This window comes from Mus caroli, unplaced genomic scaffold (genome assembly GCF_978045245.1).
Source record: "Mus caroli unplaced genomic scaffold, Mus_caroli_1 scaffold_17, whole genome shotgun sequence".
Lineage (NCBI taxonomy): Eukaryota > Metazoa > Chordata > Mammalia > Rodentia > Muridae > Mus > Mus caroli.
The window spans coordinates 8061703-8083214 of NW_028227272.1; the positions used below are offsets into that span (position 1 = coordinate 8061703).

The following is a 21512-nucleotide window of genomic DNA, read 5'->3' on the forward strand; positions in this document are numbered from 1 at the left end:
ACTCAGAAATCCGCCTGCCTCTGACTCCCGAGTGCTGGGATTAAAGGTGTGCGCCACCACCGCCTGGCTAGAAGTAGATTTTTTAAGACACAGCATGGCTGCTCTGGAACTTGATGTATAGACTAGGGTGGCCTTGAACTCATGAGATCTGCTTGCCTGTCTCCTGAATGCTGGGATTAAAGACATGTCCTACTAAGTCATGTTTACATGTATGTTTAATTTGTGTGAATCTCTGCTTATGCTTGTGTGTGCAGGTGTAGAGGTGCCTGTGCCTATGTGTGTTGGAGGACACGTGTCAAATGCCTTTTATAATGTGCCACCTATTCCTTTGAGACAAAGACTCTGCCTCAGCTGAAGCTCTGGTTTTCTCAGCTAGGTTGTAAGACCATAAGTGCCAGGTGGAGTTATACATTTTTTATGTGGGTATTGGGATTCCAACACTGGTCCTCATGATTGTCTGAAAAGTGCCCTTAACCATCAAGTCATCTTTCTAGGCTTAGTGTATAATACTCTGTCCCACAGAGTATCCACCCAGGCTTGCAACAGGTAAGCCACACAAACCCTTGAAGTTTCCAGGATAAGGTAATGGCTCGGATCCGTCTATTTATTTATTTATTTATTTATTTATTTATTTATTTATTTATTTAGGTTTCTCAAGCCAGGGTTTCTCCAGGAAACAATCTTGGCTGTCTTGGAACTTTTTCTGTAGACCAAGGTGGCCTTGAACTCACAGAGACCCACCTGCCTCTGCCTCCAGAGTGTTGGGATTAAAGGCGTGGCCACCACCACCTGGCTCACTCCTGTATTTTTAATTGTTTTTTTACTTTATGTGTATGAGTATTTTGCTCACATGTATATCTGTGACCGTGTATGTGCTTGGTATCCACAGAGGCTAGAAAAGTACAGTGGATCCCCAGGGACTGGAATTACAGATGGTTATGAACTACCATGTGGGTGCTGGAAATCAAACAGGTTCTTTGGCAGAGCAGGCAGTGTGATTGCTGAGCCATTTCTTCAGGCCCTAAGGTAGTTTTATGACAAGGTTGTTTCAGTGTAGTTCAGTGGACCTTGGATTCACTAACCATGTGTTTCTACCTCATGGTTTGGTGGTGGCGCACACCTTTAATCCCAGCATTTAGGAGGCAGAGGCAGGCGGATATCTGTAAGTTAGAGGCCAGCCTGATCTGCAGAGTTCCAGAACAGCAGCCTGGGCTACACAGAGAAACCCTGTCTCAAAAACTAAAACATATATATATATATACATGTGTGTATGTATATGTATATGTTATTATTATTATTATTATTTTGTTTTGAGACAGGATCTTGCTGTGTAACCCAGGCTGGCTTTCCACTTGAGACCTTCTTGTCTCTGCCTCATAGGTGCTGGGATTATAGGCATGGCTCCCTGACACTCAAGCTTGAACCCTTAACCCTGACTTTACAGATCATAGAGGATACGACATATATGCACAAGTCATCAATCCAAGTCTCTAAGTGCTTTCCAGGGGGTGGTAAAGGCTCGCTTCTTTTTGAGGAGGTATACTGCATTGTTGTTTTACTTTGTTTTTGAGACAGGGCCTCTCTATGTAGCTCTTGTAGATGAAGCTGGCCTCAAACTCACAGAGACCCACATGCCTCTGCCTCCAGAAGGTTGGGAGTGAAGCTTGCATCTCATGCCCGCTAGGATGATGTTAATTGTCATGACATACTGCCCTCAGCTGATCCTCCTTTCAAGCCTCCTGCTTTAACCCCAACTTCCAAAGCACACCTGGTAGTCATAGCTGACAGATTCCTCCTGTCTTTCCTCTGCTGTCAGCCACTGCCACCCACTGGGTTCCAGCCTATAGCTTGTCCTCCCTGTTGACATCAAGTATGTAAGGGATGCAGCCCTCATCTTGCCTGTCTCTTGTCTCATGATACAGCCCCCAAACAGATGATCCATAAATGGCTACTGCACTTTCGGCTTGATGCCCCAGGCCTGTCCACATTGCAACTGTTACCTGGGTGGTAACTTTTCTCTATAAATAGGTGGTTTCTGTTTCAGGAAGTTTGCTGTGATATACCCCTCGGCTGCCCCGCCCAAGCCTCTTAGAAACCGAGGATCAGAAAGAGAGGTATTCAAATCCTCCACCACAATACCTGTGGCCCTCTTAAGAGCAGCAGGGTCTTTCTTGCCGCCTGACTTCCTGTCCAAGGGAACTCCCACAGAGAATCTGCTGTCCTTCCTCGATTTTCTGTCCACTCTTCCCGTTTCTTTCAGTGATCCAGTCCCTCATGGCGCAGCAGTGTTTCCACAGTGAATATTTTGACAGCCTGCTGCATGCTTGCAAACCGTGTCACTTGCGATGTTCCAACCCTCCTGCAACCTGTCAGCCTTACTGTGATCCAAGTAAGTGCGAGTCCTCAACCGTTGCTCCTGTGGGAAGCAGTCTCCTGATAGTGCTGACCATCTACCAGGGAACAAAACGTGTAGAGGAGATGGGGAGATTTTTTTTTTTTTCGTTTTCCTGAATCAAAACCAGAAAAGATAACTAATTTAAATGTCTCCTGGAATAACAACAACAAAAAATTATCCAAAACCAGACTCAATTCTATTCTTCAGCTCTTAATTAAGGCTTATTAGAATTTAAAAGTTAATGTTGGTGAAACCAGGAATGGGTAATGCATGCCTCTAATTCAGTGGTTCTCAACTTTCCTAATGCTGCAATCTTTTAATAGTTTCTCATTTGTGGTGACCCCCAACCATAAAATTATCTTCATTGCTACGTTCTAACTAGTTTTGCTACTGGCTTTTGTTTTTGTTTTTGTTTTTTTGTTTTTTGTTTTTTGTTTTTTCGAGACAGGGTTTCTCTGTGTAGCCCTGGCTGTCCTGGAACTCACTCTGTAGACCAGGCTGGCCTCGAACTCAGAAATACGCCTGCCTCTGCCTCCTGAGTGCTGGGATTAAAGGTGTGCGCCACCACTGCCCGGCCTAGTTTTGCTACTCATATGAATCATAATGTATATATCTAATATGCAGGCTATCTGATTTTTGACCCCCGTGAAAGAATTGTTTGACCACCCCCTCCCCCCGAGGTGTTGTGCCCCACAGGTTGAGAATCAAACAAATTTGAGATTTACCTGGACTACACTGTGAATTTCAGGGCAGCTTGGGCTAGAGTAAGGTCCAGTCCCATAAACAACAAACGGGGATGAGCTGTAGCTGAGTTGGTAGAGCGCCTGGCTAGCATGGAACAGCCCTGGGTTCTGTCCCCAGCAGTGTGTGTGGTCATGGTGCTGCAGATCTGTAATTGCAGCACTTATGTAGGAGGTGGAGGATCAGAACTTCAAGGTCATCCTTGGATATGGCTGGGTTTGATCGACAGGAGACTTTGTCTAAAAAAGCACCCCGAGTAAGACGCTCATGGATGTGCGTTAGGGGGACCTGGGTGTCGGGAAGTCATGCCTGGTGCGAATCCTGAGCTCTGGCTGCATCTCTCTGTGACATTCTTTTGATAAAGGTGTGACCAGTTCAGTGAGAGGGACGTACACGGTGCTCTGGATCTTCTTGGGGCTGACCTTGGTCCTTTCTTTGGCACTTTTCACACTCTCATTCTTGCTGAGGAAGATGAACCCCGAGGCCCTGAAGAATGAGCCTCAAAGCCCAGGTCAGCTTGACGGTGAGTCTTGGAATCTATTTCTGTAAGGGCGGCTCTTCCAAGTTTCATTTCCTTTTCTTTTTTTTTTTTTTTTTTTGAGACAGGGTTTCTCTGTATAGCCCTGGCTGTCCTGGAACTCACTCTGTAGACCAGGCTGGCCTCGAACTCAGAAATCCGCCTGCCTCTGCCTCCCAAGTGCTGGGCTTAAAGGCATGCGCCACCACGCCCGGCTCCTTTTCTTTTTTTAACTTTGGCTTTTTTGTTGTTGTTACAGCACTTTCAAATGTGTTGGTGGGTAGTTATTCGAAATTTTGAGTTGGGAGCGGTGGCACATGCCTGTCATCTTAGCATGTGGGTAGTGGAGGCAGGAGGATCAAAGAGGTAAAGGGGCCAGGTCATGCTTAGCTACTTACTGAGTGTGAGCTCAGCTGGGGCGATAGGAGACCATATCGGCATTGGCAATGACAAAAACAACAAATGAAACCCACCAACTATTCCCCAAACAAACCAAACCAGAGACATCGGACACCTACTTTGCAGTCGCTTTTTTTTTTTTTTTTTTTTTCGAGACAGGGTTTCTCTGTACAGTCCTGGCTGTCCTGGAACTCACTTTGTAGACCAGGCTGGCTTCAAACTCAGAAATCTGCCTACCTCTGCCTCCCGAGTGCTGGGATTAAAGGCGAGCGCCACCACTCCTGGCTTGCGGTCTCCTTTCAATGCCTATCCCGCCTCCCCACAGCCCCCAAGTTCTCTTGGCAATTGATCTTGACACTTCCTTGGAAAGTGTCTTTGAATTCAGTGCACTATTGAGATACTACGTTATCACAACTGGACCACAGCCAGGTACTCTCAGGCTAGGAGCATTTGGCAAGACCCATGGTCTTGGTTTTAATATAATTATAAGCACTGTTTGCCTGTGCATGTTTTACTGCCCAAAATGCTAGCAATGAATAAGCTGGTTCCCTAATCATCTCAAGGATAATTATTAAGCAACAGAGTACCAGTCACAGGGAAGTAGATGCTTGGCTTGAGGGCCTCTTAGGCTAAAAATATTTTTTTTTTTTTTTTTTTAAAGATTTATTTATTTATTATACATAAGCACACTGTAGCTGTCTTCAGACACTCCAGAAGAGGGCGCCAGATCTCATTACGGATGGTTGTGAGCCACCATGTGGTTGCTGGGATTTGAACTCTGGACCTTTGGAAGAGCAGTCGGGTGCTCTTACCCACTGAGCCATCTCACCAGCCCCGGCTAAAAATATTCTTATAGCACTGTTCTCTGTGATTTGATTCTTAGACACATAGCAGCCGTGGTCCTGAATCCTTTTTTTTTTTTTTTTTTTAAACTTTTTTTCTTTTGGTGTGTGTGGTGCATGGATGTGAGTGTGCACGTGCTCATGTGTGCACATGAGGTTAGAGTAGGACATCAGGTATCTTCCTCTACCACTCCCCTCCTTGTTACCATGAGACGGTCTCTCAGCGGGGCAGAAGCAAGCGGTTTCAGCTTTGATGCCTCGCTCTCATCTCTGCCACTGGGAGGTTACATGTAGAGGTTATAGGCATGTGCTTGTTAGCAGCGTGCTAGAGATTTCAGCTCGGGTCCTCATGCTTGCAAGTTCATACACCACTCAGGCGTGTTCCCAGCCCTTGCTCTGCTTCTTTTATATATTTGTTTTACATGCATGACCTGCCAAACATCTACCCCAATTGCTTTCCTGTGCGGCAGGAGTGGCTAAAAACTCACTCACTCTTTCTCCAGTGTGGTTCCATAGATAAAAGAATGCATTTTCATTGTTTTTAAAGTTATGTGTATATGTGTGTGGCCGAGAGTGGTTTAACAAAAATCGGGAGCCCCATGGCCAACTGACCTGGAATGGCCAATGGGTTGATAGAGAACTGGACCACAGATTGGATGTCATCTGGAGGGGCTTCAAATCTAGAGCCAGATTTTGTGCGTGTGAGCACAGTACAGTGCCTCAGGTTGGCAGAAGAGGGCACCAGATCCCCTGGAGTTACAGGTGGATGCTGGTGACTGAAAAAGTCCTCTGGAAAGAATAAGAATAAGAAAGAATAAGAAAGAATAAGAATAAGAAAGAATAAGAATAAGAAAGGCACTTATTCTTAACCACTGAGCCACCTCTTCAAACCTAGAATGAATTTTTTTTTTAACATACAAATTGTGCATATAAAAAGTACATGACATAATGTTCTGCATACAGACACATAGGGAAACAGTGACTACAGTCTTCACATAGTTGACCTTTTGGTGACAGGGTCTCAGGTATCACATGCTGGCCTTGGACTCTGTATCTCAGGATCCCCTTGAACATCTCTGATCCTCATGCTGCCATTTCTCCGGGGCTGGCTTTACTGGAATGCACCGTCAGGCCTGGTTGGTGAAGTTCTGGAGACTGAATCCAGAGCCTCTTGTGCATGCTAGCTGAGTGAATGAGCACTCTGGCCGTGGAGCTGCATCCCCCCCCAGCCCTGCTCCATCCAGGGCCCTGCTCCATCCCCAGCCTTGCTCCATCCCCAGCCCTGCTCCATCCAGGGCCCTGCTCCACTCTTCCTGTGGTGAGGGTGGTTGGGATCTACTCTCTGCCATTTGAAGTGCTTGCTCCAGTGCTAGCCAGTCATCTTGTCACACGCTGGCTCTACAGATGCAGCTTATGTAACTGCAGCTCTGGACTTCCGGCCATCTGCTTCTCATTTCCCCCACCTCCTTGCCTCTGGTAACTACCACTCCACTATTGTTCTGTAAGTGGTTTCTTTTGCTTCACGTGGAAGTAAGGTCAGGCAGGCTTTTCCTTTCCACCTTTTGTGTATTCCTAGAGTAACTCTGACTTATTAATTTTTATGCATGTGGGTGTTTGGCCTCATATATGTTTGTGTACCACTTGTATATGCACTGCCCCCAGAAACCAGAGTTCCCCGAGACTGGAGTTACATACAGTTGTGAGCCACCAAGTGAGTGCTGGGTGAACCACTTGTCTTCTGCAAGACTAGCAGAGCTGTTAGTGGCTGAGCCATCTGTCCAATCCCCGGAAGATGCTTTAGAGATAGATAGTCCCACTGTGGATGTAGAGAAGCAGAGGCTTCATCTCTGTGTGAGAGAGGGTAGGTACACACCACCGCACATGCGCGAGAACAACTTCCAGGAAGTTCTCAATTTTCATCTTCTACTGTGTTTGAGGCCAGGTCTTTCTTGTTTGTTATACTTCCATGCAGTTTCCAGGATAGCTGAGTTTCAATTCCGAGGCTGAGATTCTGTCTCTGCCTTCACCTCATTTCAGAGTTGGGGTTATAGACATCGGCTGCAGCACCTCATTTTTGGTGTGGGTTCTGAATTCAAAGTACTTGTGCAACAAGTACTTTGTTTGTTTGTTTTTCCAGATAAGGTTTCTCCGTGTAGCTCTGGCTGTTCTGGAACTTGTTTTGTAGACCAGGCTGGCCTCAAACTCAGAGATCTGCCTGCCTCTTTTTCCCAGGCATTAGGATTAAAGACATGTGCCACCACCGCTGCCAGGTGTAGCAAGTGCTGTCAAAACCTATTCTTCACAGATGTGTACTGGGAACAAACTGGACTTCTATGTGGAAATCAAAGGAAATTCATTTAAAAATGATTTACCCAGGAGTGTGGTCTTCACCTGTAATATCAGTACTTGGCAGCTGAAGCAAGCAGAAAGTCACCAACAAGCCATGAGCTGGAGAGATGGCTCAGTGTCTAAGAGTATGTGCCGCTCTTGCAGAGGATCAAGGTTTGGTTTCCAGCACCCACATGGCAGCTCATAACCTTTTTTTACTTCAGTTCCAGAGGATCCAACAATGCTTTTGCACCAGGCATATATACTGTACACACATGACATGCAGCAAACACTGATACATGTTATAGAATAAAAGAAGTTGGAGACCAGCTGACAGTGATTTCTAGGCTACATATACACAAACAAATAACATGCTAAAAAATGCTCTGTAAGATGCCATTTTAGGAAAACTAGGACAAAACAGACAGCAGGATTCATCTTTAGGGGTTGGCAAGATGTCCAGTAGAAAAGGTACCCACTGCTAACCTCTTTAGGTTGCTGAGTTTGATCTACTCCCATAAGCACCCCTAATGTTCACAGGTCCACTGTGATGTGACCCATCCCAACACAACAAATAAACGTAAAAAGTACCTTCCATATTCTTTTCCCCTCTGGTATTGGAGACTGAACTCGGGGCCTTTCTTGAACATGCTAGCTGCAAACTCTTCCTGCCTCGGCCTCCTTCCTGGTGGCTGGATTACAGGTATATGCCACCATGTTCAGCTTCTGTAGTCCAAAATGTCACTCACAAGATGACTCTGATGTGCTGTGACATATGGCAATTTCTTGTGTAAGATGAGGTCAAATCCGCATAACTTCCAAGAGCCAAATGGGTAATAGGTACAGAACTGATCCAGTTTGTGGCTTTACCAGTAAGGGTATCTGTCACGTGCTCAGAATACTCAGATAGCAGCAATGCCATGGACTCCAGCCCATTGTCTCCATGTCCCTCCTGCTGTCACATTTTGTAGTCTTTATAAAGTCTGGTTGTGTAGATTTCTCATGTGATATATCCTGAGATTTTTTTTTTCTTTTTCTTTTTCTTTTTTTGTTTTTTTCAAGACAGGGTTTCTCTGATATCCTGAGATTTAAATGTGGTTAATATAAGACACGATGTGAAAGCTCCTTATTCCCACAAAGCAACCTGCCTCAGGGCCCTGCAGGGCTGTAGTCTTAGTTGGTGATTCCCAGTGTAGGATGTACTCATCCTTGGTCTTGTGCTGCCCTGTGTCCTGCTGTGTCCTGCTGTGCACAGCATGACAATACCACTGAGGCTCTCGGGTGAATGCCTACCTGCTTCTGTACCATCAGGATCGGCTCAGCTGGACAAGGCCGACACCGAGCTGACTAGGAGCAGGGCTGGTGACGAAAGGATTCTTCCCCGAAGCCTGGAGTATACAGTGGAAGAGTGCACCTGTGAGGACTGTGTCAAGAGCAAACCCAAGGGGGATTCTGACCATTTCTTCCCGCTTCCAGCCATGGAGGAGGGGGCAACCATTCTTGTCACCACAAAAACGGGTGACTATGGCAAGTCAAGTGTGCCAACTGCTTTGCAAAGTGTCATGGGGATGGAGAAGCCAACTCACACTAGATAATGAGCTTTCTAACTGGTGTGAAGCTGCTTTGAGAACCTTCTGTCAGGAGAGCTGATGTTTTAGATGTCGTTAGGATGACCGTTTACCAAGAATACAATTTTTTGTCCTTTAATTCTGGTTTTGTAGTTGACAATTTGTTTATGTAGTTTTATTTTATGTGCATTGGTTGTTTTGTCTGCATGGAGATGTGAGGGTGTCAGATCCTGGAGTTACAGTTGTGAGCTGCCATGTGAGTGGTGGGAATTGAACCCGGGTCCTCTGTAAGAGCAGTGTTCTTAACCACTAAGCCATCTCTCCAGTCCATGGGTGAATTTTTGATTCTCTAAACCAAAACCAAAACCAGGTGGTGGTGGTGTATGCCTTTCATCCTAGTACTCAGGAGGCAGAGGCAGACAGATCTCTGTGAGTTTGAGGCCAGCCTGGTCTAGACAGCTAGTTCCAGCACAACCAAGGCTACACAGAGAAACTTTGCCTTAAAAAAAAAAAAAAAAAAAAAAAAAAAAAGAAAGAAAGAAAGAAAGAAAAAAAAAGAAACAAAAAGCTCTCCAACATCTCTAGGCCCCAGAATATCATGTTTCTATCAGGCCCCACAAACATGGTAGGTATATTTGAGGGCAAACTGGATTCTCCTGATGGCCAAAGAAAGCAAGATTGTCCCATGTTTTTCTATAAGTAGAAGCCAGGCTAATTCTGTGTGCAATGCAGCAGGTGCCAGCATGCTCATAAAAATGCATGTGCTACTGCTGACAAACATGAACCTGGTACTGTTTTCAGCTCAAGTGCAGGTGTGTGCACTATGTAGGCTTAATGGTGCCAGAGATTGTTCTAAGTCATTTTACACATACAAAATACTATAAGGAAGGTAGACCATTATTACCTCCACCTTATAAATGCTGTCAGGACTGAGGGCTCGCTTAGTGGTAGATAGAATACTTGCCTAGCATACTAATGTACTGGGTTCTACCTCCAGTTCACACACACACACACACACACACACACACACACACACACACTGAGAGGGGGGAAGTGAAGAAAGAGGAGAGAGAAAAGAGAGAGAGAAGAGAGGAGAAAGAGAGAGGAGAGGAGAGGAGCAAGACACTGAGTGAGTCCGAGCAGGGTAATAGCCAGTGAATGACTGTTTTATTTTATGTAACAAGACATCTGAGGCTTGTTAATGTGTGAAGTATCAAAGCATATCATTTTTCTTTTTTTCTTTTCTGTCTTTTTTTTTTTTTTTTTGGCTTTTCGAGACAGGGTTTCTCTGTGTAGCCCTGGCTGTCCTGGAACTCACTTTGTAGACCAGGCTGGCCTTGAACTCAGAAATCCACCTGTCCTCCCAAGTGCTGGGATTAAAGGCGTGCGCCACCACACCCGGCTTTTTTTTTTTTTTTTGGTTTTTTGACATATCATTTTCCTTACAGGCTAGCCTTAAGCTCTTGATTCTTTCTGGACTAGGATTATAGGAAGGCAGGACCTGTTCCACACTTGGTCTGCCTCATTTGTGGAGTTGGAGAGCTCCACGTGAAGATGCTGGGGAGAGAGCGCTGGCTGTGTCCTCCCAGGGCGGAAGGTGGAAGACTTTAGCTGAAGCCATGTGAAACCTCTGTAGGACTTAAGACCACTGGTGAAGGGCAGCCTGCAGGTTCAGTCACCTCCCTTTCCTTTCTTTATTGGAATCAAATCCAGGGCAGCACACATGTGTTCTTCCACTGATCTACAGTTTCTAGCTCTTCATTGTTTTCATATTTCTGATCAAGATCCTAAGTTCTCCAGGCCGGGTGACTCCAGCCTCATATCCAGCAGGCAAAAATAGTCTTTCAACTCCATATTTAAAATAGGGCAAAACCCTGTGAATTTAACTCTTGTGTTCTCTCAGCACCTACCCACCTTTCCTCTCACTGTTGCCTAGAGTCATTGGACAACTCTTGTAGTTCCCTAACACACTGACCCACTGTCATTCTCCTCAGACCCATTACAATTCATTCTCATTCTAGAAAGTTCTCTCTCTCTCTCTATCTCTCTCACACACACCACACAAATTCTCCCAAGTGCCTCAGGCAATAATTCGATTCTTCTGTGAATGTTGGTATTAAAGGTATGCACAAGCCGGGCGTGGTGGCGCACGCCTTTAGTCCCAGCACTCGGGAGGCAGAGGCAGGTGGATTTCTGAGTTCGAGGCCCGCCTGGTCTACAGAGTGAGTTCCAGGACAGCCAGAGCTATACAGAGAAACCCAGTCTCGAAAAACCAAAAAAAAAAAAAAAAAAAAAAAAAAAGGTATGCACGGTCAAATCAGGATTGCAAGTGAAGTTTCCAATTCTGACTGCATCACTGTGCTTAAACTCTTGCAATGGCCTTTCATTCCCACATCCATCATCAAGAAAGTACAAACTCTCCTGCCTGCAGGAAGGGTGTCCCTAGCTGTCAGCACCCCGCTTCTCACTCATCCTGTGCTCCAGCTGACCCTTCCAGGGACACAGTTTGACCTGTTCCCTTTGGAAGACCTATCCTGGGCTTGGCCTAAGAGAGAGCTCTTCTGTAATCTGCTACGGTGGCCCATTACACACATACACTGACACACACAGACTCTCTCTGTGGTGCTGGAAACTGAACCCAGGGCCTTGCACGTGCTATTCCAACTACTGAACTATATCCACCACTCCGGTTTTACTTTTTATTTCGAGAGTCTTGAGAAGTTACCAGAATGGCTTTGAATTCACCTTTTGTTTTTGTTTTTACAGAGAGTTGAACTCCTGCATGCAAGGCACTGTGCCCTCTCTACCAAACTTTTTTTTTTTTTTTGAGACAGGGTTTCTCTGTATAGACCAGGCTGGCCTCGAACTCAGAAATCCGCCTGCCTCTGCTTCCCAAGTGCTGGGATTAAAGGCATGCGCCACCACCCTGGCCATCCACAGCTCTTGAATTCTTGCAGCTCAGGTTCCTGACTTATCCTCTTGAATGTTGGGATTTAAAGCCTGTACCACCAGGCCCTGCAGGCCCATTACTCTTTTCTTCCTTTCTCTTTGAGACAGTCTCAAGCAGCCCCATCTAGCCTCGAACTCACTGTGTAGTTCAAGGTTGACCTTGAACTTCTGATCCACCTGCCTTATCCCGAGTGTTGGTTTGACGGTCATGCAACACACTACTCCAAGCTCTCGGTACGCGTATATCGCATCCTTGTCCGAACTTCAGTCTAAATGGATGTCTTCTTCTTGGCTCGGGATTGGGAGGCATTGATTTTGTGAGGTGCGGGTTCTCTTCCCTGCCACCCTGGGGCCTCGACTTGCCCGAGTATTTTGGTTCCGGGTCGGGAGGCGGGCCCTAGGAGGGCCCCTGCTTCCGGGGCGGGGCCAGCGGGCGGGGCGCGCGTTCTCCCGGCCTGTGTGGAGCTCGGCGGCTGCAGACGCGGCGGCGGCGGCAAGGCAGGCGGCGGCCCCGGGAGCAGCAACATGAGCGGTGAGTGGCGGCCCCGCTGCTGTCACCCGCCCCGTAGCGCCACTGCAGCCGCACGCTCCGGGCCCGGTGTGCTCACACGCTGTAGACCCCCGCGGGGTCGCTCGCAGGCTCGGAGCCCTGGCCCGGAGTCTCCTGCACCGCTCCCACTATCCCGGGGCTGGCGCTCCTGTCCCTCTGCCTCACCAGTGACAGCCAACTCCTAGAGCAGAGCTTGCTCCCAAGTCCCTCCCAGACCCTCCCAGACAGCCGATCCCTTTGACAGGTTTCCGCACCCCGGATTTTCAGATCTCTGGTACTTGCCTTAGTCCCTCTTTCTCCCGTGACCCTCCTGGGACTCAGCTCCAGTTACCAGCCCCTGGTTTTTAGTCATTCTCTGTTCCAGGTCTCTTCCACCCAGTGACTCCTCTTTCTCCAAAGGCAAAGAGCATCTCTAGATCCCGACACCCCTGTCACACACAGCAAACCAGAGCGACAGCTCCGGGTCCCCAGAGGTCTCAGTGTTAGGACAGCTTTGTCTTCTTCCCTCTTCTTCCCTGCACCTGTGTCCCCAGAGCTGGCCAGTTCGCCTCGCAGCGTCCTTCTCCCTGTTGTGCCTTTTGTATTTGGGCTGTTGGTTCATGCTTTAGTTCTCTCCATTTCTTCCTCTAGCTCATCGTTTGAAGTCTCTGGTTGTGTCCTGAAGCCCTTTCCTTCTTGCCCAATGCTGAACCTAAATGGGGCTCATGCGTTGCCCAAGCCAATACCACCAGCAGGGAGGTGGAGCGGGTGGGGAGTCTGGAAGTGAGAGGCAGGTGCTTGTGACAGGCTTGTACTCAGTGATACCGAAGTTTAGTCCCTTTGTCGGAGTCTGTGTCTTCAAGCCTCCCTCTGAAGAGTCCTGATGATGTTTTGGTGCTAAGTCATTCCTGGGTGTTGCGAGTGGAGATGGGAGTGACTCAGGGAAGGCTTGTGTTGGCTGTTGATTCTCCTGCTGGACTCAGGGATCTGGATTCCCTTAGGAGGACCCGCCTACCCTCGTAGTTTCTGTTTTTTCTTACGGTGCAGCTGGATTTTCGTCTCTGCACCCAGTTTCTAGACTTGCACTCAGGTGTTTCATGGGGTGGAGAGGGTGCTAGGGCAAAGGAACAAAGGGCAGTCTTAATTTTTTGTTTTTAAATTATTTCTGTGCATCTTAAAAAAACGTTAGATGCTTTTTGTTGTTCAAGAGCAAGGTTTATGGAACTGTGGTCTTATTGAGGGGACTAATGGAGGGGTTTTTACAGTTTACGTTCATCTGCCAAAGTAAATTACTGGGTCTAATTTAACACTAATGTTAACAAAAACGTGTGTGCCAGCATCCACCAAAAGGTGATGGAGCCCAATGTACTGGGTTCAGATCCTGGTTCTACCACATAAAGCAATATGCTTTTTTTGTTTGTTTGTTTTTTCTAGACAGGGTTTCTCTGTGTAGCCTTGGCTGTCCTGGAACTCACTCTGTAGACCAGGCTGACCTCGAACTCAGAAATCTGCCTGCCTCTGCTTCCCAAGTGCTGGGATTAAAGGTGTGGGCCACCACCGCTCGGCAGCAATATACTTTTAATTAATTAATTTAGTATGTGTGTACAGGTGTGTTTGCATGTGCACATGTGTAGGAGGGCCAGCATTCAACCCTGGCTGTTTTTCTGTCTTGCTTCCTTATTTGTTGAGATAGGGTCTCTCACTGACCCCAGAGCTCACCATTCTAGCTAGACTGTTTTGTTTAGCTGGTCTTGGAAATCACCCTGTGTCTGCCTCAGCCCACCAGTACTGGAGTTAGAAGTATGTAGTACAGGCCAGGCATGACCTGGCATGTCCTCATGCTTAAGCAGCAAACACTTCACTGACTGAGCCATCTCTCCATCCTTTAGTAAGGTGGAATTTGCAGCAGAGCAAGCATACACAATAGCATCTGCCTCCTAGAATAGTAATGACGTTTGGTTGCTCAGCTAAATGATTGGTGTTAAGTCCCTTAACAGGGCTCATCGTTACTGTTTCCATAAAAGCTGAGTGAAGAGTGAGGACAGGCTTAGTCCCTCTGGGACAATGGTGGGAACCAGGAACTCTGAAATACTTTGTGATCCCAAGGGGTAAATCCAGAGCCTCATGTATGCTGAGCCTATGTCTTCTCACCAAAGATAGATACCCTTAATCCTAACTTTTTCCTTTGAATGTGACCAAAGGGCTTGCCATAGACCTAGATGGCTGGAGAAGAAATTCTTTTACTTCCATTAGAGGAGGAACTGAAATTGAGAAACCAAAGGAAATTGGCCAGTTTATCTTTCAAGGAGACACTTAGTATCAAAACTCTGGCTCAAGCATTGTAGTTACCTAATGACCTGTGTTTGGCCCTGGGACCCACAGGATAGAAGGAGAGCTGATTCCTGCAGGTTGTCTTCTAACTTCCACAGAAACACTGTGGCTAGCACGTGAGTCCACAAGATAAATAAATACAAATGTAATAAAAATTCAAGGGAAGTTTCAAAAAATCATTAGGTCTCAAGCCAAACAAAGCATGTAAAAGAGACCAAATGGCCTTTTTGGAAAGAGCAACTGGAGGCAGGAGCCTCCCGTCCCCTCCCCAGTGCAGAGTGCATGCCACATCTGGAGTTTTAGTAATGTGTGTTTCATATAGCTCCTTTGTTCAGTTGTAACCAAGTGCGCTGTCAGGGTTCAGCCTGGACTTGCGGTTTATTCCTTTCTGAAATAGTATCATTGATTCAGAAGGGTGGGAAGGCTAGTGTGAGGTCAGACCCAGCCCTACTCTGCTAAACATGTGCTTCATACTAAGTCTAAGCTCAGGGTACTTTGGTTTCTTGAAGACTGAGGTTGAAAATGACCCCATCCTACCTCCCTTGGGATTGATAATTCATGCTTAATGAAATTAAGTGCAGGAGAAATTTTCATTCTTCTCGAGGATTTTCCTGCCAGGTATGTGGCAGGCTCTTGTCTGTCACAACACTCCCAACACTGGGTTACTATGCGTTTGAGGTCAGCCAGGTCTATAGATCAGGTTCCAGGCTAGCCTGTGATACCTGACGTATACCTGTCTCAAAACCGACACCCCAACTCAACAATTTGTGGTTGGGGGTGGGGAAGATTACTTCAGACACTGCAAATGTGGGATTGTATAATGCACCCTGTTATCTCACCTCATTGGTAGTTACAGCTGCTTGCTAGTTCATCTGTATCCCTGCCTACTTCCCACTTTCTCCCAAGTACCATGCCACTGCAAATACTTTTATATGTATCTCTCATGTAATGTTTAAAAAGTCATTAATTTTGTAATCCTGTTAGAAAGCAGTGATGTCTCAGTAGCACTCACCAGCTAATGTTCACATTTAAGTCTTTGCTTTATAGTTTTGTTTTATGGTGTAATCTTACAACACAGATCTAAGGGTAGATTTTGTTTTAAATAATTTAGCTGTCTTTGGAAGAGAATTTAGTTTTGTTTTTTCTTATTTTGGTTTTTAGAGACAGAGTTTCTCTGTAGCTCTAGCTACCCTGGAACTCACTCTGTAGACCAGGCTGGCCTTGAATTCAGAGATCTACCGCCTCTGCCTCCTGATTGCTGGGATTAAAGGTGTGCACCACCACTGCTCAGTGGGAAAGAGATTTTAAGGTTTATTTTAGTGCTGTGACAGAACTGTTCAAACCTCACTGGGATCAATATTAGAAAAATTGTATTACTCCAGAAAGACAGTCTGGGCTCGTTAGCAATTGCTGTTCAAGTCCCTCTGCTCAGTCTAAGGCAACTAATCTATTTCCTGTCTCTGGATTATTTTTTCTTATTCTTTTGAGATACTGTATTATGTAGTTCAGGCAGGTATTGAATTTAGTATGTAGCCCAGGATAGCCTTTTTCCTCTGATTCCCCTTGCCTCTACTTCCCAAGCATGGGGGTATATGCCCGGCCCTCTGGATTTTTCTTTTTTTTTTTTTTTTCCCTCTGGATTTTTCTACTGTTTGTATGTTATATAAATAAAATCATAGCACTTTTGTTTTTGTTAACTAAGTATACTGTCCTCAGGATCCAGCCATGGAGCAGCCTGACCCATAGTTTATCCTTCCTGTGGCCAAGTGGTTCTGTTGCTTGGGTATTGCTCCCCTTGTCTACATGCAGCGACTGGGCTTTGGGGGATTTTCACTTGGCTCTTAGAAGGGTGCTGCTGTGGAGGTCACATACAGTCTTGTGTGGGGCTCTCGTTTCCATTCTTCTTGGGTAATGAAGGGAAGAGTGGCCTTGCATTGTATGGAAGCAGCTGAGGAGTCTGATCTGCTCTTCTGTCCCAGAGCACCACGGTAGCCCGCATTGGCATGGGTGTGAAGTGACACTTGTTTGTGGTTTTGATTTGCATTTCCTAATGCCTAGGCTTTCTCAGCATAGCCTCTTGTGCCCATATCTTCTCTGGAGAAATGAGTGTTTATATCATCTGTCCGTGGAAGTTCTTCTCATTTTAATAGTTTATCTGTGTGGGTATTTTGCCTGCATGTATATATGTGTACCACATGTGTGCCTGGGTGTGTCAGAGATCGGAAGTGGGTGTCTAATTTCTTGGAGCTAGAGTTATAAGCAGTTTTGAGCTGCCATGTAGGTTACTGGGGATTGAACCCAGGTCCTCTGGAAGCTTAGCCAGTGTTCTTAACCTCTGAGCCTTCACTACTGTCAGTCCACTTTTCAATTGAACCATTTGTCTCCTAATGTTGAGCTGCCAGGATTCTATGTAATTTCAAGATATAATTCCTTTATTAATATGCTTACAAACTTTCTCTCCCACCCTATGAATTGTCTTCTTACTGTCTTTTATTGAGATAGGGCCTTAGGTTGCTCAGGCTGGCACTGAACTTGCTGTGTAGCTGAAGCAGGCCTGGAATTCCTGATCCTCCTGTCTCCACCTCTTAAGTAATATAGAATTAAGTCGGGCGTGGTGGCGCACGCCTTTAATCCCAGCACTCGGAGGCAGAGGCAAGAGGATTTTTGAGTTCGAGGCCAGCCTGGTCTATAAAGTGAGTTCCAGGACTATACAGAGAAACCCTGTCTTGAAAAACAAAAACAAAAACAAAACAAAAAAGTAATATAGAATTACAGCTGTGAGCCTTCATGCTGAGCATGGCTTACCCTGTCTGTCTGTCTGTCTATCTATCTATCTATCACATCATCCTTTGAGGCACAGTGTCTGTGTGTATGGAGATCAGAGGTCAACTTCTGCCTTTCTCAGTCACTTTCTTCCTTGTGTTAGGAGAACCTGTACTGAACCTGCTGCTCTCCAGTTAAGCTAGGCAGGCCATCAAGCCTCAGGCATCTGCCCATCTGCCTCCTCAACACCCGTATTACATATTACAAGCGGTATGGAATCACAGAGGTCTGCCTCATCTGCTGGGACTAAAGATTAAAAAATGTGCATCCTTTGGATTAAATTCAGTTTCTCATTCTTGCACTTTACTGACTGAGACATGTTAAAAAAATGGTTGTGTGTGTCTGTCTGTGAGTGTGAGTATGTGAGTATGTGTATGAGTGTGTAAGAAAGTGTGTGTATGTGTGTGTGTATGCACAGGTGCCATGGCACACATGTGGAGGTCAGAGGACACCTTTGTGGAGTTGGTTCTCTCCATTTACCTTTGTTTTAGTTTTGGAGATCAAAGCCAGTTTTTCAGACTTGCACAGCAAGCACCTTTACTCCCTGAGCCACTTGGCCTGCCCCATAGTCTTTTTTTTGAAGACAGTGTCATGCTGTGTAACCGACCTCAAAGTCCAGATCTTCCTACAGTTAGATCCCTCTGCCTCGGCCTCTCCAGGGAGGCCTGCTCTGAGTCCCTCCTGTAAGCTGTTTGCAGTTGTCTTTGAAGGACACATGCTCCTTTGTCCTGTGGACTTTTTGCAGGATTTTGCTGATTGTTGCCTTTTGGTGTGCCTTAACATGTTTTTCAGTTTCTTGTCCATCCTATAAATTAGCCATTCCGTGATGCTCTTCCTGTGTTTAAAGTGTTTAAATAGAAGCAGAAGAAAGATGGGTTCAAGGCTGAGAACATTATGTGCAAGTATCCAGGAAGTGTATGCACACACTAGGTAATGTATGCACTAGATAGATTATGCACACTCTAGACAATGCATTCATTAGATAATAGTTTATTTCCAGGCTAGAATCAATGAAGATGCCCACTGGTGGGGAATGTGTAAACACCACGTGGTATGACCTCACATAGAAAACCTCAGCAATGTTAAGAAGAAGAGCATAGACTTCTCAAGTTACTGTTTTTACGTTAGTTGATATGTCAGTGTTCTGCTAGCTCAGGATGGAGCTGAGGATGCTATGACTCAGTTGGTTAAGTGTCTATCTAGCATGCACGAGACCCTGGGTTCCATCTCTAGCTCTACAAAAGCCATATTTGGTACTGCACATCTATAGTCCCAGCACTCAGGAGGTGGAGGCAGAAGGATCGGGAGTTCAAGTAAATCTGTTGCCACATACAGAGTTGGAAGACAATCTAGGTTACATGAGGCTCTGTTTCAAAAAGAAAAAACAAAAAAACTATGCAGAGTATAGAATTAAATATAAAATATATGCTTCAATGCAGCTCAAGATATATCCAACACAGCCATTGTAGATTTACATTTGCCTGTAGAAGTAAACAAAATGCCAGGAGGAAAAGACCCACTCGGGTGTCTCTTAGGGAGGAAGTGGTCAGATGGTTTCCTGGAAAACTCAGTAGGCAGGAACCCTCCACTGCTGGCCTCTAGAAGCTAAGGGATTCTGGTTTCTAGACTGCACGTTTGCTCTCCGCGGGAAGGCAGAGGTCATTATTGTTCACTAGTGCTATCTTTTGTCTAAGGATACATGAGGACCTTTTCCATCAGTAACTCTCTGAGCCCTAGTGTTAGGAAAGCTCTGGAATCCCAGTTTAAAGGGCAGGAAAGTCAGGGCCCAAGAAGTCACTGAATCTGACAGCAGCTTGCCCAAGAGAGATCACCGCTGTTTCTTATGTGTGTACATCGTGGCCGTTTCTTATTTTTCTGGAAAGTTGAAGGTCACAGGTCTCTCCTTGATTGTTGGCTGCACCTTGACCAGAAGTGATTTGTTCTTGGAATGAGGTGAAACAGTGACTGGAAAAAGAATGTTTGTGGTTTCATTCAGAGGCTATTAATATCGTTTCTTTTCATGACGTCACAGGGTTGGTGAATTCTGGGAGAATGTTAGAGCTCCAATGTCAGAAGTGGCGTAACACCTTTACAGTCAGTGGTCTGGAGTAATGCCACTGACCACTCCTGCGGCCTAGGTTCCTTCTGAATGCTTCACGAGAGCCAAGTTGTTAGCACTCTTGAAATTTGGGACTAAAGCTGGGCCTGGTGACATACATTTTAATCCCAATAGTTGGGCAGCAGAGGCAGATGGAGCTCTGTGAGTTGAGGCCTGGTCTATGTATCAAGTTTCAGGCTAGGACTACATAGTGAGAGTGTTTCAAAGATGCCTAAAGGATCATAAAATGAAGACATTGAAGACATTGAAAGTAAGAATGAAGGATGGTGCTGTGGCTCAGGGAGTAGAGCACTTGCCTTAGCTTGCCTGAGGCTCTGGTTCCATCAAAAGCATTGCATAAGCCACGAGTGGGGTGCACACCTGTAACCCTTCACTCAGAGTGGGGCACAGGAGGATCAGGAGCTCAAGATAAGCCTGAGATAAATGAAACATACCCTTTAAAAGCAAAAGAAAAAATAAAGAAGATCGAGGAAACCCTTGATACCAGCCTAGGTCACTTTATCATTACCATAGAATTTAGTTTTACTTTCATCTCTAACATTTCCAGATAAAACATTGCTCCATGGTCTGCACCCTGCTCAGGGTTATGGACTGCACAGTCCTGCAGTAATCTGTTTCGCATGTAGCACACATTTAACCATGGATTACATTGAGGCTTAGCTAGCCCTCTCCCTCCTCCTTTCCTTTTTTTTCTACTTTCCTGTTGTAAACAGTGGTGTGCAGAATAGGGTAGCTGTCTTAGGGTTTTATTATTGTGAAGATACACCATGACCATGTCAACTCTTATAAGGAACACATTTAATGGGGGCTGGCTTACAGTTGGGAGGTTTAGTCTATTATCCTCATGGAAGGAAGCATGGCAGCCTGCAGTCAGACACGGTGCTGGAGAAGGAGCTCAGAGTCCTCTCTCTGGATCCCCAGGCTGCCACACTGAGGGTACCTTGAGCATAAATGACTTCAAAGCCCATCTCCATAGTGACACACCCACTCCAACAAGGCCACCCCTCCTAATGGTGCCACTCCCTATGTTCAAGCATGTGAATACATGAGTCTGTGGGGGCCATACCTATTCAAACCATCACAGTAGTCTTCCTTTCTTTGCCTTATATCTCTGATGTGATTTCCCAGAGCTGGCACTGAATGCTTCTGTGCCCAAGCTGGAGTTGTACTAGTATGAAATGCTGCAAGGGAGATGAAGCCCAGTGGCAGTAATGGCAGGACATTCGAAACACTCTTGGAATAGCAACTCGGTCTGTCCCTTTTCACTCAGCAAAGGGCTGTATGGCATTGGTGCCTGTTGAAATGTTGTCATCTTAGGGAAAAAGACCTTGCTGGCTCTTGGTGGAATTTGGTAGAAGTTGTTTAAGCTGAGGTCTGCAACATGGGACTATGTAGAGTTGTGTAATCAAAAGACTTAGGGTCATTTTTCCTGGCTTCAGGCTTACCTGGATCCAGGTTCCTAGGGAGTTAGCAGGACAATGCTTCTGTCCAGCTCTCCTTCACAGAGGCAAGAGGGCAGTAGCTCTTGGCTGCCATTCTGTCAAAGTGACACCAAGTCAGGAGTACTCCAGGGGAAGTTCAGGGTTGGCTGACTGTAGAGCCATCCTGTAGCTCATCCTTGTGAATCTGGTGGGCCAGATCTGTCTCCTGCACTTAGCCTAGAGTTGTGTGTGTAGTCTGTCTTGATAAACTGTCTGTGTGGAGGAAACATAAGCATGTGGCATCAGCAAGACCGTGTGTGTGTGTGTGTGTGTGTGTGTGTGTGTGTGTGTGTGTGAGATGTCGGAGCAGAGACCTTAATGGGACAGAATTTGCCCAGGTTCTGCTCCAGAGAAGCTGGAAGGGCTGGGAGATGCCTCTGACTCAGGTAGGAGAGGCTGTGTTTGGGTGAGAGATGGGCCAGTGTGAAGCCTGTGGAGGTGAGGCCCTTTCCCTGGCTCTGAGTGGCCCAGGTCCTTCTGCCAGCTCCCC

General features: G+C 46.1%; 2 protein-coding genes across 3 annotated transcripts in view; both read left to right on the forward strand.

Annotated features, from left to right (window-relative positions):
• Positions 1-2253: 2253 nt before the first annotated feature.
• Tnfrsf17 (TNF receptor superfamily member 17) lies at positions 2254-8817 on the forward strand. The gene is made up of 3 exons (XM_021185652.2): positions 2254-2389; positions 3501-3659; positions 8534-8817. Exons 1-3 carry the CDS (start codon positions 2275-2277, stop codon positions 8815-8817), a joined length of 558 nt encoding a protein of 185 aa, XP_021041311.1. The 5' UTR covers positions 2254-2274.
• A 3362-nt stretch (positions 8818-12179) lies between these two features.
• Positions 12180-21512, forward strand: part of Snx29 (sorting nexin 29) — a 431651-nt gene continuing 422318 nt past the window's right edge. For both annotated transcript variants that reach the window (XM_021185334.3, XM_029470597.2), the window contains exon 1: positions 12180-12271. In XM_021185334.3, the coding sequence (XP_021040993.1) occupies positions 12265-12271 (7 nt within the window). In that variant the 5' untranslated portion in view covers positions 12180-12264. The remainder of the gene's footprint in view (positions 12272-21512) is intronic.

Excerpts from the sequence above, each read along its gene's own strand:
- Tnfrsf17 (XM_021185652.2), top strand. The coding sequence starts at position 2,275 with ATGGCGCAGCAGTGTTTCCACAGTGAATATTTTGACAGCCTGCTGCAT. Across the intron at positions 2,390-3,500 it reads TCAGCCTTACTGTGATCCAA|GTGTGACCAGTTCAGTGAGA; the intron begins GTAAGTGCGAGT and ends CTTTTGATAAAG. Across the intron at positions 3,660-8,533 it reads AAGCCCAGGTCAGCTTGACG|GATCGGCTCAGCTGGACAAG; the intron begins GTGAGTCTTGGA and ends CTGTACCATCAG.